Source organism: Porcisia hertigi, chromosome 26 (genome assembly GCF_017918235.1).
Source record: "Porcisia hertigi strain C119 chromosome 26, whole genome shotgun sequence".
Taxonomy (NCBI): domain Eukaryota; phylum Euglenozoa; class Kinetoplastea; order Trypanosomatida; family Trypanosomatidae; genus Porcisia; species Porcisia hertigi.
The window spans coordinates 460,741-474,354 of record NC_090585.1 but is presented as its reverse complement, the minus strand read 5'-3'; the positions used below and the strand labels follow the sequence as shown (position 1 = coordinate 474,354).

The 13,614-nt window shown below is 56.4% G+C and overlaps 2 protein-coding genes across 2 annotated transcripts; both read right to left on the bottom strand.

The window, feature by feature from the left end:
• Nucleotides 1-7,895: 7,895 nt before the first annotated feature.
• On the bottom strand, nucleotides 7,896-9,740 carry JKF63_04163 (uncharacterized protein; the record flags this gene model as incomplete). Its single annotated transcript, XM_067900156.1, has 1 exon — nucleotides 7,896-9,740. One exon carries the CDS (start codon nucleotides 9,738-9,740, stop codon nucleotides 7,896-7,898), a length of 1,845 nt encoding a protein of 614 aa, XP_067756340.1.
• A 935-nt stretch (nucleotides 9,741-10,675) lies between these two features.
• Nucleotides 10,676-12,178, bottom strand: JKF63_04162 (uncharacterized protein; the record flags this gene model as incomplete). The annotated part of the gene is made up of 1 exon (XM_067900155.1): nucleotides 10,676-12,178. One exon carries the CDS (start codon nucleotides 12,176-12,178, stop codon nucleotides 10,676-10,678), a length of 1,503 nt encoding a protein of 500 aa, XP_067756339.1.
• Between the last annotated feature and the right edge of the window lie 1,436 nt (nucleotides 12,179-13,614).

The following is a 13,614-nucleotide window of genomic DNA, read 5'->3' as shown; positions in this document are numbered from 1 at the left end:
TGGGGTTAATAAATGTAATATATGCGTGTGTGTGATTTGAGTGGCGTGTACTTTGATTTTGTTGGTGTACTGTTGCGCCGTCCCACACGAGTGACTGCTGCTCTTGTGACACCCTTTTTCACTCACAGCTCGGAGTTTTTCAGTGACATCCACAGTGAGCGTCAACGTTTGAGTAAAAGGGGTGAGTGTGTTGCATAATCATGATAGTGAGGAGGAGGGGAGGGGGGGGGGGAATGGGAAGGAAGGGAGGGAGGGAGGAGAGATGCACTCTCTTTCTTGGCATCCGTCCCTCCAATATCCCCCCTCCCCTCGGCCGTTGGCCAGCCCTCCAACACAGGCATATTCGCGTGGTGCGCAACAGAAGAGGTATACACACACATACACATGCGCTGCAGCAATTACGACCCCACCATCTCAGCATCGCTTCTGCCTCCAAACGTTTCTCACCATCACGCTCCTCTCTCCCCCCCCCTACCCCTGTGCTGTCGCACACATTATACCCAGCACAATGCGGTGCTCCCCCTCACAGGGTGGCTGGGGCTCTACCCAGTAATAGGCGGTGGGAGGGTGGGGGGGGGACCAGGCGAAAATGTATTCGAGTCACGCTGACACTTGCGTTATCACATGGATGGCATAGACGTGATCGCTGGTGCTGGTCGTTTCGATGGAACTTACTCTAGGGCATGAACGCCGGCGTCCGTGGCAATGAATCGCCTTGGCTGCCTCGCGTCGTAGTCACTGGACTCTTCACCACCAGAAATGGTTCAGTCTTCGCAGGGGGGAGGGTAGGTGTGGGTGGGCACCTGCGTGGTACCCCGCCTCACCTCACCTCACCTCTCTCCCCCCCCCAAGGCTGATGTAAGTCCCCTATTATTACGAGGTGGGGGGGGGGAGGCGGGAGGGGGAAGTCGGTGTAGGGAAAGCAAATCCCCAGGTGAATGGGAGACTGTGATGCTGCAGATGCCGACAAGACAGTGCCCAATCATCGCTGCCCCGGCTCTAGCGTGTGCGGCACTTCACGGATGAGGAGGAACACGAGAGGGAGGGGGGAGGAGGGGGAGGAGTTAAGTGGACTGAATGAAGTTGGAATGAGAGTGAAAGTGTGCAAAACAAGCGAACAAACAAAAAGCAGTAAAAACGTGCAGAAAGCACAGAGACGAAAAAAAGGAAAAGGGGGGAGGGGTGTGGGTCCGTGATCAAAGCAGCGAGACACACACACACACACACACACAAAAATGACAGAGATGTGTAAATGATGCCGCGCTGCAGAGTCAGACGGAAGATAAAACGGTGTCAGCGAAGGCTGATGGGTGCGTATATATATATAAATATACAAATAAATAAATTGATCTGTGTAATACATCTATTTACTTATGCCTGCACATACATGCTTAGACATGCACTGAAAACCAGAAAAACACAAACACACTCATAAACTTCTTCGCTCATGTACATATGTTCAAGTCCATAATGATAAGAGTAACTAATAATAATAAATCAGACGGAGGTACACGCGTACTGCCACATCCCTCAGTTTGTTGTTCATCTCTTTGGGACACAGTCCTCCTCCTCCACCAGAGACACACACACACACACACAGAGCGAGGGGGTGGTAGTGAGGTGTACATACAATCCAGGATGTTCCAAGAGGGAAACCCTTTGTGATCACAGACAATATTGGTGAAGAGGAGAGGAGAGGAGGGAGGGAGGGATACAAGGGCAGGGGCGACTAAGGTCGACATCCCTCCCTCCCTTTCTCCGCCCTCCGCCCCCCCCCCCACTATCGGCTAGAGGCTTTGCATCATTTCTTCAAAGCCAAACAAGACCCGGCGCAGCTCCTTGCTAAACATTTCCAGCGACAAAGTAAAGGAGTGCAGCCCCTCTGCATCTTGTACGGTAATGGGTGTCTTGAAGCTGTCGTTGAAGCGCACTAGGGAGGACTTGTCGTCGGAATCACTGGAGGCGCTGCCCCAGCTTTCACTCACGCGGCTGCTTAGCCGACTGTACTCGCCCCTGTCGTAGGAGAGCGGAGACGACGAGTGGGGTGGCGATGGTGAAGCCACGCCAACGCCGCTGCCATTTTTTATGGGTTTGTGTAAATGAGTATCACCGCTGTCTTGCTCACCGGCGCCTGTCTCACCAACCCATCTCCGATGGGTGCTGTGCGGCTCTGTACGTGTTCTTTGATTTGACGGCGAGGCAGCTGTCGAAGCGGGGCCGGCGGTGCTTGCGCCCTCGCTCACGTACTTCCGTGGGGGTGTATCAAAAGCATTGATGGATGGTGCGTCGCCCTCCCTAATGTGGGTCGATGGCTCCAGCGGCCCCGCATCCACCTCACAGGCGCTGTAGGAGGCACGACCTTCTGCACCTTTGCCGTACCCCGTGACAACGCCAGTACGACCGCCGTCTCTGCCCTCGGAGTACGGATGCCGCACACCCTGTAGTCGGAGTCCTACTCCCCGGTTTTGGTCTTCTCCATGGAGGTGAGTGCTGTGGCCGTGTCCACGGGCTGGCTGCTCCTGCAAGTGACTGCGAGGCACGCGATGGTGGAGGTAGTGCGTGTGACCGCCATGGCGGTGGTGGCTCTCCCCCATAGCCACGTCGTCCTGGGAGCTGCCGTACGGTCTCAACTCAGTCAAATCCACGTAGTTGGCGCCGTAGCTCGCACCGAAGGTGCGCATTACAGCGCTTCTACGCCGTTTCGTGAGAGATGGGCTCGAAACCTGCCGCTGCAAATTGCGAATGTTCTCGCGCAGCTTCTCGGCTCGCAGGGTCGACAAATCAAGCTCGGAGAAGCCCTGGTACGTGTCCGGCCGCGCCGATAGGCACCGTTTCAGTTCGCTCCGGACGGAAGGGAGCGGGGTGAGCGATGCATGCACTCGGCTCTGTGCAGGCGGCGATGATGTTCGTGAGCTGGGGGTGCGGCTGTGGACGTGGGCACCGCTCCGGCTGTTGATGTGTGGATGGGGGTGTGCGCTGGAACGACTGCCGTGTGGCTCGTAGCACTGCGTCGAAGCTCCTTGTTCACTATCGCGGCCCGGCGATGGAGATACGCTTGCGTCAAATGCGCACGTGTCATCCGCCGCACCGCCAACGACTCCTTCCCCACGCGATTCGAGCTCTTCTGTGGTCGCATCGTCGATGTTTCGGATGTGAGTCGGCGCCTGTCCCCCTGTGCTGTCGAACAGGGGTGTTTCTACGGCGTTGCCGGAGAGCCCACTACGGTAGGGCAGCTCGATGCTGCCCACACCCCCCACATCGCCGCGAGGAGCGGTGTTGCTGTGGTGCGTGGGGTGCCGGCTTGTGCGAAAGAGCTGGGTGCCTCCACTATTGCCGTCACGATGCCGTTTGCTACCCGACCGCCACCTTTGATTGCGACTTGGTTCAGCACCACTCCGTCCGCCTTGTTGCACCCGCCATCGCATATCGCTGCGGTTTCTACTTTTCTTCTGCTCCAAGCGCCCCCTGCGGGGGCGCCTCGGTGGGGCGCTCGCCACATGGGAGCGCTGATGTCTTCTTCCTTCGCTGCAATAGCTGTCGCTTCCATCACCAGAGTCGCTGCGGGCTGCCTCATTGATGTTGTTTTTGTTGTCGGCTTTCCGGATGCGGTACTTCATGATGGTCTGGCGAGCCACAGCAAAGAGGTCGCGCTCCTTTCGTATGCTCAGCTCCACGCACAGGACCCGGAACTGCGTTGCGCTCTTGGTCAACTCCGACGACAGCCCAGAAGAGGGAGAGTGAACGTAAAACTCCATGACGTGGACAAAGCGGTCGAGGCAGCGACCAATGTCGTTCGCAATGGGGGCCAGGTTGTGCAGAATGTGCAACATGTCGGGGGTGAAGTAGTTCTTTTCCCGCATCGTCTTCCAACTACATGTCATCGTGTAGACGAGGGCGCAGAGTCGGTAGAGTGCGGCGTGTATGTCAGCACTCGCGCGCTGGGGGTACTCTTGCGGGGTGAGCTGGAACTCATCTGCGGCGAGTGGCATCACTGACGAGGTTTCCTTCATGATGTCCAGCATTTCAAAAACATCGATGAAAAGGTTTTTCACCACCGTGTCTTCCGGAGCACTGGTGAACGTGCCAGGCATGGCTACAAAAGAACCGGTGCGGTTACGGAAAGAGGCTCGCTTGCCGTTGAGTTCAGAGCTCATGAGGTTCACCCCGAAGATGTTCCCGTCACTGTTCATCGGCTTGTGGGCGAGGCTGGTGAGGCCTTCATCCAGGTCTTGGAATCCCGGTATGCTCAAAGTGATGGGGATGGGCATGTCGTTCAGCCTCTTCACGCCATCCTGCTTCTCCGTGCACAACTTGACGTAGCTCTGTGCCGCGTCGTTGAAGAGCGCCGTCAACTTCTGTACCGTACTGTTCAAGACACGCATCACAGCCATTCGCTTTTTGAAAAGAACCTCGTTCGGGCTTACTGGGAAGACGGCGACGCTGATGAGACAGTAAATGAAGATGGCGAAGGTGTTCTGCTGGATGCGGCTGATGGTCACCGCGGCCGTCTGCTTTGCAGGCGCCAGCGCACTCACAGCAACGAAGTTGCAGTACATGCAGACGACACCGTACTTCGCCCCTGGGCGGAGAAAAGTCATCACGAACGTGATGACGCACAATGCCGTCACACGATCGATCGCTGTTTTGCACAGCGAGGCGGCAAAGAAGCCGAGGACTGAGCCGATCAGTGTGCCACTCATTCGCGCTGCACCGGCCTGAACTGCCTCGACGGGGTTCATGCCCGATACAAATGCAATGATAGTCGGCCCAGAAAACAGAAGGTTTCCTTTGTCGACGTAGAAGAAGAAGATGACGGAGATGAGCATCGCCACACTGACCTTCGCCGCCTCCAGCACAATGCGCAGCTCTGGTTCCGCTCGGCGCACGCAAAGAAGGCGAATGAGCACCGCGTTTTCCACAAACGGCTCCCACACCGCATTCCAAATGAGCCGAACGGTGCACCTCCACGTCTTGGTCGTTTTGTGGCGGTTGATGAAGTGGTGGAATTCTTCCAGTGTCGCCCAGAAGTTGACGATCGAAAAGACAAAAAAAGTGATGAGCGGCAAGAACTCCTCCATTCGATCCTCTGCCGTGAAGATTGACTTTTGATGCTCGTAGAGGAGCACGCGGCGGCCAACAGCAAACTCGTTTTGAAGACACTTGATCGATCGCCCGGCGGCGTCAAAGTAGCCACCGAGCGTCTTGAGCTCATCATACTTTTTGGCGGCACTGAGTTTCCACAAGAGAATCTCCATGCAACGCGAGATGTCGTCCATCGGGACGGCAAGGTGGTCGCGCAGCAGCGAGCAGCGCTGGCTTTGGTTGATCATCTGCGGCTTTTCCTGGAGCATGTTGATGACACGCTCCATGGCGCGCAGGTCCATCTTCAGCTTCAGCAGCAGATTCACCTTTTCCTTCCGTACTTCACGACACTCACTTGTTTCATAGATCAGCACTTCATAAAACGTGTGGAAGTCATGCGAGTCGAACTTCTCGATGAGGTTGTCCAGCGTGCGAACGAGGGAGCGGATACGCACCATGGACATGCTGCGCTCAGTGTTGCTGAGCGCCCAGAAGCAGGACAAGATGCCAGTGAAGCATGTTGCCGTGTTGCTGAACATGGTCTTTGTGAGCTGCGCTGAGATGCGAGTGGCGAGGAGGGGATAGGGAATGAGCATCGCGAGGAGTGCGAATGCTGCCCCGATTGCCCAGTCCACCAGCACACGTGCGGGGAATAAAAGATTCTCGTCGCCTGTCAAGAGGTTCACCATGCAGATGTTGTACAGCAGCAAACACAGCCGCCGCGTCATTTTCTCAGTGAAGGTGCCAATCAAGAAAAGCAGCAGCACATAGACGAAAAACCACGCAACGAGGTGGCGGTTCAGCTTTAGTGCCACGCATATCGTGGACAGCGGCAGCCAAATCACGCTCGCCTTCACGTAGTGCACGAGGAAGAGACTCACCTGCCCGGAATTAGTGCCAGCTGCGAGCACGACGCTCGTCAAGGCAAACGTCGTCGACACAAAGGGTTTGTGTGGTAACGAGGTATTGATGATGGCCGCTGGCACCAGCATGGCAATGACAGTGACACGCAGCGCGTACTCGATCAGAAACCAGAAGTACCGTGTGCTCAGAAAGGCAAATGTCTTGACGTATTGATCCGAGGTGTTGCGCAGATCCCACGGAACATCGCTCATCATCGGCACGTGCAGGGCGTTGTCCACGATGCCCGGGGTTCCACCACTGCCTGCCCAAGTTGCGATGGCCCGCTGCTGCGGGTGCCTTGATGACTTGGAGCGAGTAGCCGCACTGTCCAACGCGTGATACTCGCCGAGGGCCGCATGCTGGCGGAATAGGGGGTGGTAGGCGGCGTAGCCGAAGCTGTCTCGAGTAATGAGTGTTGAGTCCGAGTCCATGCTGCTAATGGCCGCCGCTTCAAAGAGCGCGGCGTTGTGTGACCTGGAGCTGCGCGCCGTTGCGTTGGGGGATGGGCAGGGCCGGTTGCGGCGCTTCATATTAGAGCTTGGCTTGACGGTGCCCGCCACCGATTCGACGTTCTCCACTCGGCTCCGAGATGAAGACGACGGTACAAGAGAAATGGGGCTGCTTGGCGAGAACGCCACGGTGGATCGCTGAGGCGGAGGCGACTGCAGATACTCCTGGGCGCCACTGCTTGCTCCAAAGACATCGTTTGTAATCGAGTGCATCGAGCGTATTGGGTCCTGGTGGTGGTGGTGGAGGGAGGGAGGTGGCATGGGCATGAGTCGCTCGTGGTTATTCGGTTGCACTTCTTGATACCAGTCGACTGCGCCTGAGAGGTTATCGCTTCTGTTCTCACTGTGGCTCGCAGCAGTGCCCCGACTCTCGCGAGCACCCTCCATGCCCAAGAAAGAACTTGGCCCTTCGTGACTGGGGTCGTTGTCGTGATCACTTCGATGGCTCCCAGAGGGCCCAGATAAACGCAACGGGGCGGTTTCGTCCAACGCAGTATCGAGGCCCTCCAGTGAGCGTGTCCGCATTGGACCCTCAGCAGCGATGTCCACCACCACCGCGATGGACTCTACCGGCTCGCTTAAACCGTCTTCGTGGTCTTGTTGAGCCTCGGCCGATGCTGAGCCCAGCGACGCCTCCGCGAAGCCGGGACGCATCGCTGTGGTTGTCTACGCACACGGCGGTTGCAGTGGGCAGGATTTAAAGGTCGATGCCGTTGAAGCAGTCGTCCGTAGCGCGAGCACCCCCACCTTCCCGTGGTTCAGCGGGGAAAAAAAACGAAGAAGGGACTGGCGGGTGAGGAGGGAGGGGGGGGTGAAGGCCTGCCAACAGACTGAGGAGAGGACACGGCTGCTGTCTAGTGACGCCACAAAGGGCGTTGATATATTTGTGTGGGTCACCAGACAACAGCAGCAGCAACAGCCCCTCAAAAGAAGCAAGGTCCTAATGGTGGCGGTGGGACGGGTAGCGTGACAGTCCAAGGGGCTGCTGTTGCGCGTCACGAGATCCGGCGGGGACTGGAGGGGGGGGGGAGGAGGAAAGAGAGGACCAGAAGAGGAGGAGGAGGAGGGACGAGGGGCACACAAAGTACTTCTTGAGCTGCGACCGATGTATACTGAGGATTTGTGGACGTGTACGTCTTACGGGGTTGGGGTTGGGGGGGGGGGTGGCAATCAGTCGTCGATGGTAAAAGCGATGCGCTTCTTTTTGCCGAGACAGTTTACGTGGTCTGTTGCGCCTGGTTTGGTCTTCCTTGCGTGATTTCCCTGAGCCTGGAATAGCTGTACTTTTGAGAATTGTGAGTGATCGAGGGGGAGGGGGGGGGGAAGGGTGTGTGTGTGTGTGAGTGTGTGTGGGGGGGGGGGGTAATATTGACTTTTGCCACCCAACGACAGCGTACTCCTCTAATAAAGTAAAGAAGCCAATCGTGACCGCGCATCCTGGCTTTTCGGGTCCGTCGGATAGAGTTGAAGAAGAGACATGATCAGCGTTCGAACCTGCGGCACTCGTGACTGCGCCGTCAGTACGCGCTTCTCGGTCGTGTCAAGCGACTTTCCATCCAGGAGATTCTTCATGCTATTTTCGATTCTGCTGGCGTCTGTCGCGCCAGGATCTGCGCTGCACGACGAGTGCGGCAGACGCGTTCGACTGAGCTTCAGGTTGTCCTTCAGGAGCGCGAACAGCTGGTCCACCACAGCGGACGGGAACTCGCTGCCATCTACTGTTCGGCTATCGATACTCGCATCGATGATGCGCAGCATATCCATGCAGTATTGTTTTTGAGTCACGATGAATGCCTCCATTTCTCTCAAGGCGTCGCGGTGCTGTACGCTGCTTGAATCCTTCGCATTTATCGCGACTAGAGTGCCGCCAATGCGGTTTGCGTCTTGTACCGCCAGCATTGCCCCGGTGCGCAGCTCGCCCCGAACAAGGTTCACATCCACCAAGGCCAGCACCCGCCGCAGTGCGGGATCGCCCTGAATGGCCTCGAAGTCCTTCTGCACAGCATGGCGGGCCCAGACCACGTTGGTGCGCGCCACGTCTCCGAGCGTCGCGTGCGATCGCGCGAGGTAAAGCGCCTCAAGCGCACAAAGCACACCAAGTCCGTGGAACTGCGGGGAGTTGAAGTAATGGGCCTGCATCTCGGCGTCTGTGAGGCGGCGCACATTCATGCCAAGCTGCTTGTGCAGCTCCTGCAGTTCGGTGTGCGCTTTCTTCTTTGCCTCCTGCAACGTGCGTCGAAGACCGTCTAGTTTTTCCGCTTCCTCAGGTAGCTGGATCATGTCCGCACCAACAAGGGCATTCATGATTTTGTCTTGCAGAAAGGATGTCGAGGTACCACTGAGCAGGTCTACCGTGGCAGCGGAGGGCAGCGGGCTGGCGCTGGCGCCACTTGTCCGGCTTGCCTTGTTCTGCCGTGCAAGAAGATCTACATTCACTTCTTTCTGGTAGTGCTCCAAGAACTTGATCAAAATGCTGTTCAGTCGCGCCTCTGCGACGTGGCCCACGACTTTGTCGACGATGGTGCCCTGCATCACGAAGTACGTAATCGGGAGCTTTGCACGCTCCACTGAGAAGGCAGATGCCAGATTGCGATTCTCATCTGCATTGATCGTACAGAGCTTCAGCCACTCCACCTTCTTCAGGTTTGGGGTGCATGCAGCAGAAGCAGCGGCTACGGCTGCTGGCGACAGCGTGTGCGGAGCTGCGCCGACTCCGCTACCCTCGACGGCTTCCGACATCTGCGCACCGTCCGCCTCCACAGTTAGCTCTGACAACGACACCTTCGTTGTACCGCTGCCGCTGCTGCTGTTGCTCGCCGACGCTGACACCTCCAGTCCGGTTGTCTGAGCATTGATCGAGTCCACCAGTTTTTCAGCTGCCTTCAAGTACGCAAAACAGTTCCCGTTGGGGATGTAGTAGACAAGACAGATGGCCTGCTGTGAGTGCAGCACCTCTGACTCGAAGTTCGACGCATTCGTAACGTATGAAAGACTGCGCGTGGCGTGGCGGTGGGGTAACGCCGAGCCGAGCGCACCGCCGCAATAACGGACGAGAGTTCGAATCAGTGACGACGAGGAGGGACGGAGACGGACACTGAGATTGTAGGACGTCGACGTCTTCGTAGACGGTGGTCTATGGGCAGCCACTGTTCTTCGTTGCCACCCCTGGGCAGAGCCACCGACTATCCCACGGATACCAGGGGCGTCAAAAGAGATGGCGGTACGCCTACCGAGCCTGCGCAGCATTGTGGCCAAGGCGGTCAGAAATCTGGGATGGGTGCACTGAATAAAAGGTGTGCTCGTTCGGAGGACTGAAGCGCGAGCGTGGGAGAGGGGGGAAGGGGGTAAAGAGGAGGGGGTGGTGGGAATCGGAGAGGTACCTGCGCCATCACGTGTCCCACAAATGCGACTAGAGTACAGTGACTCACATATAGACAGACGCAATGATAGCAAGGTCTAGGTGGGCATCGCACTTCGCGCGCGCGCGCGCGAGTTATTGACGCGATGTTTCGCTGTGGGCAAATGCGTAGCAGTGGGCCCGGCACGGCACTCCGCGCGCTCCTTTCTCTCTCTCTCTTTCCCCGCTCTTCTGTTTCTCCTTGCGAAGTAATTCCCAGATTTCATCATCTTCTCCCCCCTCCCCCCTCCCCGTCTTCTTCAATGTCTTCACAGCCGTCGTCTCGGCGCTGCGGTCGGGGGAGGGGAGGGAGGGGAATCATACGCGCGCAGACTTCTCAAGCGATACTCTCGCGCTCCGCAACCGAAATGCCGCCGCCGTCGTCGCCCCTCGAAAAAAAAAAGGGAAATCGCTTTTGACAAAACAGCCGAAGAGATGCAGGTGGATAAAAAAAAGAAACGGGTCAGTCTGGGTTTCGGGGCCACAGCAGCCGGCAGCGCACGTGCAGCAACCAAGCGTTTCTCGCGACAAACGGAGACACGCACACGCAAGAGGGGATAAGAAAATCGGGAGGAGGCAGAACACATCGGCTGTGTTCGCTATCCATACAGAGTCGCTGCGCTCATCGCATATTTGCCCTTCGATCACAATCGCCACCTCGCATCAAATATATATATATATATTCATATTTATTTCTCTGTGCGTGTTTTTTTTTTGGGGGAGGGAAAGAGGAAAGAGGAGGGGGGGGGGCTATGTACGCCGCCTCCCTCTTTTTGTTTTTTTTTCACAGCCACTCTTTTTTATCCTCACCACCACGAAGGGCCTTGGCGATGGGGAAGCGCGGTACGTTCTGCGAGGAGAGCTCTTGGTACTGCACCGTCAAGTACTTGCCCAGGTACTCCTTGCGTTCCCCCCACAACTCAATGCGGCGCTTCCAGGAAACCTTGGGTGGCGTGCTAAAGCGATGACCATCCTTGGTCTCACAGATGAAGGCGCCAAGGCCGTTCTTGAACTTTCCCTCACCGGGCACGAAGCCGACAATCTTAAACTCCGCGTCGTGCATCTGCTTGTACTTCAGCAGTCCAAAACTGCGCTTGCCGTGCTCATAGGGGAACTCGGGGAGGCGGATCATGACACCCTCAAAACCCTGCGAACACGCCTCGTTTAGCACGTCTTCCATTTCGCTTGGGTGGACCTGAGCCGCGGGAACGTGATAAATCTTCACTGCCTGGCCGTCGGCTGCTGTGGTCACGCCACCGGCGGCGTCGCCCTGCTTCGCGCGGATCACCTTCTTCTTCGTCTCATCGTGCATGTAGTTGCTAATCCGCTTGGCGCCGCACACGGGGATCAACTTTTTGAGCAACCGATATCGCTCATCGAAAGGGGCCTGGGTAGAAGAGAGTTGCGCACTGTACATGATGTCGAACGCGAAGTATTCCAGAAGGCGTAGCTGCGCTTCCATGATGGCTGGGTCTGACTTCTTGTTCAGTCGACGCACGAGCCCGTTGAGCTGCTCAAAGCTGCATTCCGGCGCAAAGAGCTCGCCGTCGAGCATGAGCGTCGGGTCCTCCTCAAAGAGCGGCAGCAACTGCTGCACGAGGCCGTGGCAACACTCGAGAAGAATGCCACCGCGAGAGAAAAACTGCACTTCTTGGCGCCTCTTGTTATAGCCAATCATGCACCGAATGCCGTCGATCTTTGGGGAGGCAAGGAGCAAGTTCATCTCGGAGTTGGTGCCACCGCCGCTGACACCGGTCCCACCATCGCTGCCCTTGGTGAGCTCATCCGCAACAAGCTCCCAACGTTGCGCAAGCATCGGCTGGATGTTCAGCGACTCCCATTCTGGGTTTGTAAATAGAACGCTACGGTAGTTTGAGTGAATCATGCGCGGCGCCTTCACGTAGCCGGGTTTTTTCACCATCAGTTCCCCCTCAGCGTTGCGTACCGTCACTGTGTCAAGTTTTTTCTGCGGATTGTGACAATGTGGGCATACCCCACCGTCGTCGATAAATCGCGCCACGGCCATCTCAAACTCCTGCAAGCAGCAAGAGCAGCGCCATACGGCCATTTTCGTGCACACGGGCGACACGTTGCTCGGTGTCTGCATAACAGTGCCCCAGCACGGCCCCACCCAGCAGGCGGCAATGTGAGGGAACGCCTCCTGAATAGTGGTTGCTTTGAGCTGATTGTAGACGTTCTGCTGCACCGCTGTGCGGCGCCCGCTAGCACCAAAGAGCCGTTTCACATCTGCTGGCGCCCTCAGCCGCACAACAGGCCCTCGAAGCATGATTACTCAGTGAGCGTGTAGTGTAGCTTTTTTCTTCTCTAGGGATATATATATATATATATGTGTGTGTGTGTATGCGTTTTATGCTGATGGTGGTTGCCTTGTCGTGTTGTCTGAATAGCCCTAATACGGCATCACACGTTGCTTCTAGAGGTTGATTGCGTTGTGTGTGTGTATATGTGTATGTGTGCGTGTGGAGAGGGGGGGGTCAGCGTGTCCGAGTATTCGTGTTTCTCTATGCGTGCACGAGTGTAAGGACCAACTGGATATGTGTCCGTCACTTTTTTTCAAAAGGCTCTGCGCGTGTGCGTGGTGGGGGAGGTCTATGCTTTGACTGAGCTGGAGAAAAAGGTCTATGAATGTATATATACATATAACATAAATATATGTATATGTGTGTATAAAGGACCCCGTATGTATTTGTGCGTGAGGAGGGAGGGAGGGGAGGGGGGGGAGGGAGGGGCTGTGTGGTGGTAGTGATCACACTCTGCAGCACCGGCGGCAGAGACGACTGCGGTAGTCGGCGAACGCAAAAAAAAAACCTACAATACCAAAGTGGGTGTGTACATGGGAAGCCAAGGAGGAGAGAGACACGAGGAACGAGTAGAGGCGAGGAGAGAGGGGGTAGTGCGTCCATTGGTACAGGGCTTCATATTGACACACAGTGGGTCCATCGTCTGAGAGTGGGCAAGGGGGAGAGGAGGAGGAAGAGGGGTGCCACAAAAAGGTGTGAGGGATGCCCAATCACAGCCCAAGCGGGGGAAAAAAGAACACCGGCCCGGTCAGAGCAACACGCGGTGGAACTAGAGTAGAGTGTGTCTCTGTGTTGGAGAATGCGAATCACGAGGCGTAATACAAGAGGAAAAAAGTGTCAATGGGGACATGAGAATGTCAGTACAGAGAGATGAGCCAAAGGCCTTTACAAACAGAGGGGGGGAGGAAGGTAAAAAAAAAATGCCAAACACACAGTATAAAGAAATATATACACACCCGCATTGACGCGTGCACACCCGCAACGACGCCACACGTGTGATGCCTTCCTTTTGACTCCTTTCTTTTCTCTCCTCTCTCTCTCTCGCCCCCCGCCCCGCCCACAGACACACGCCGCTCTCTTTTCCCTCGCCACTGCGGTCCTCCCCCTCCTCTTCTTCCTCTGAATTGAGAAATTCACTGCGGAGGAGCTCCCTCCGGTCCACAGTGAGGAAGAGAGGAGAGGGGGGACGGCGGAGATCCGTGCGGTTACGTGGGTGAGTGGGTGGGGAGGGGAGTGAAAAGAAGTGGCGCCCCCACACGTGAAACTGGCATGTATAAACAGAAATATGGGGGGGGGGAGGAGGGGTCAGAGGGGTAGCATGTATGTGTGTGTGTATAAATATGTATATAATATATGTATGTCTGTGTGCGTGTACAACTGCATGTTCTGAGGGGGTGAAGAT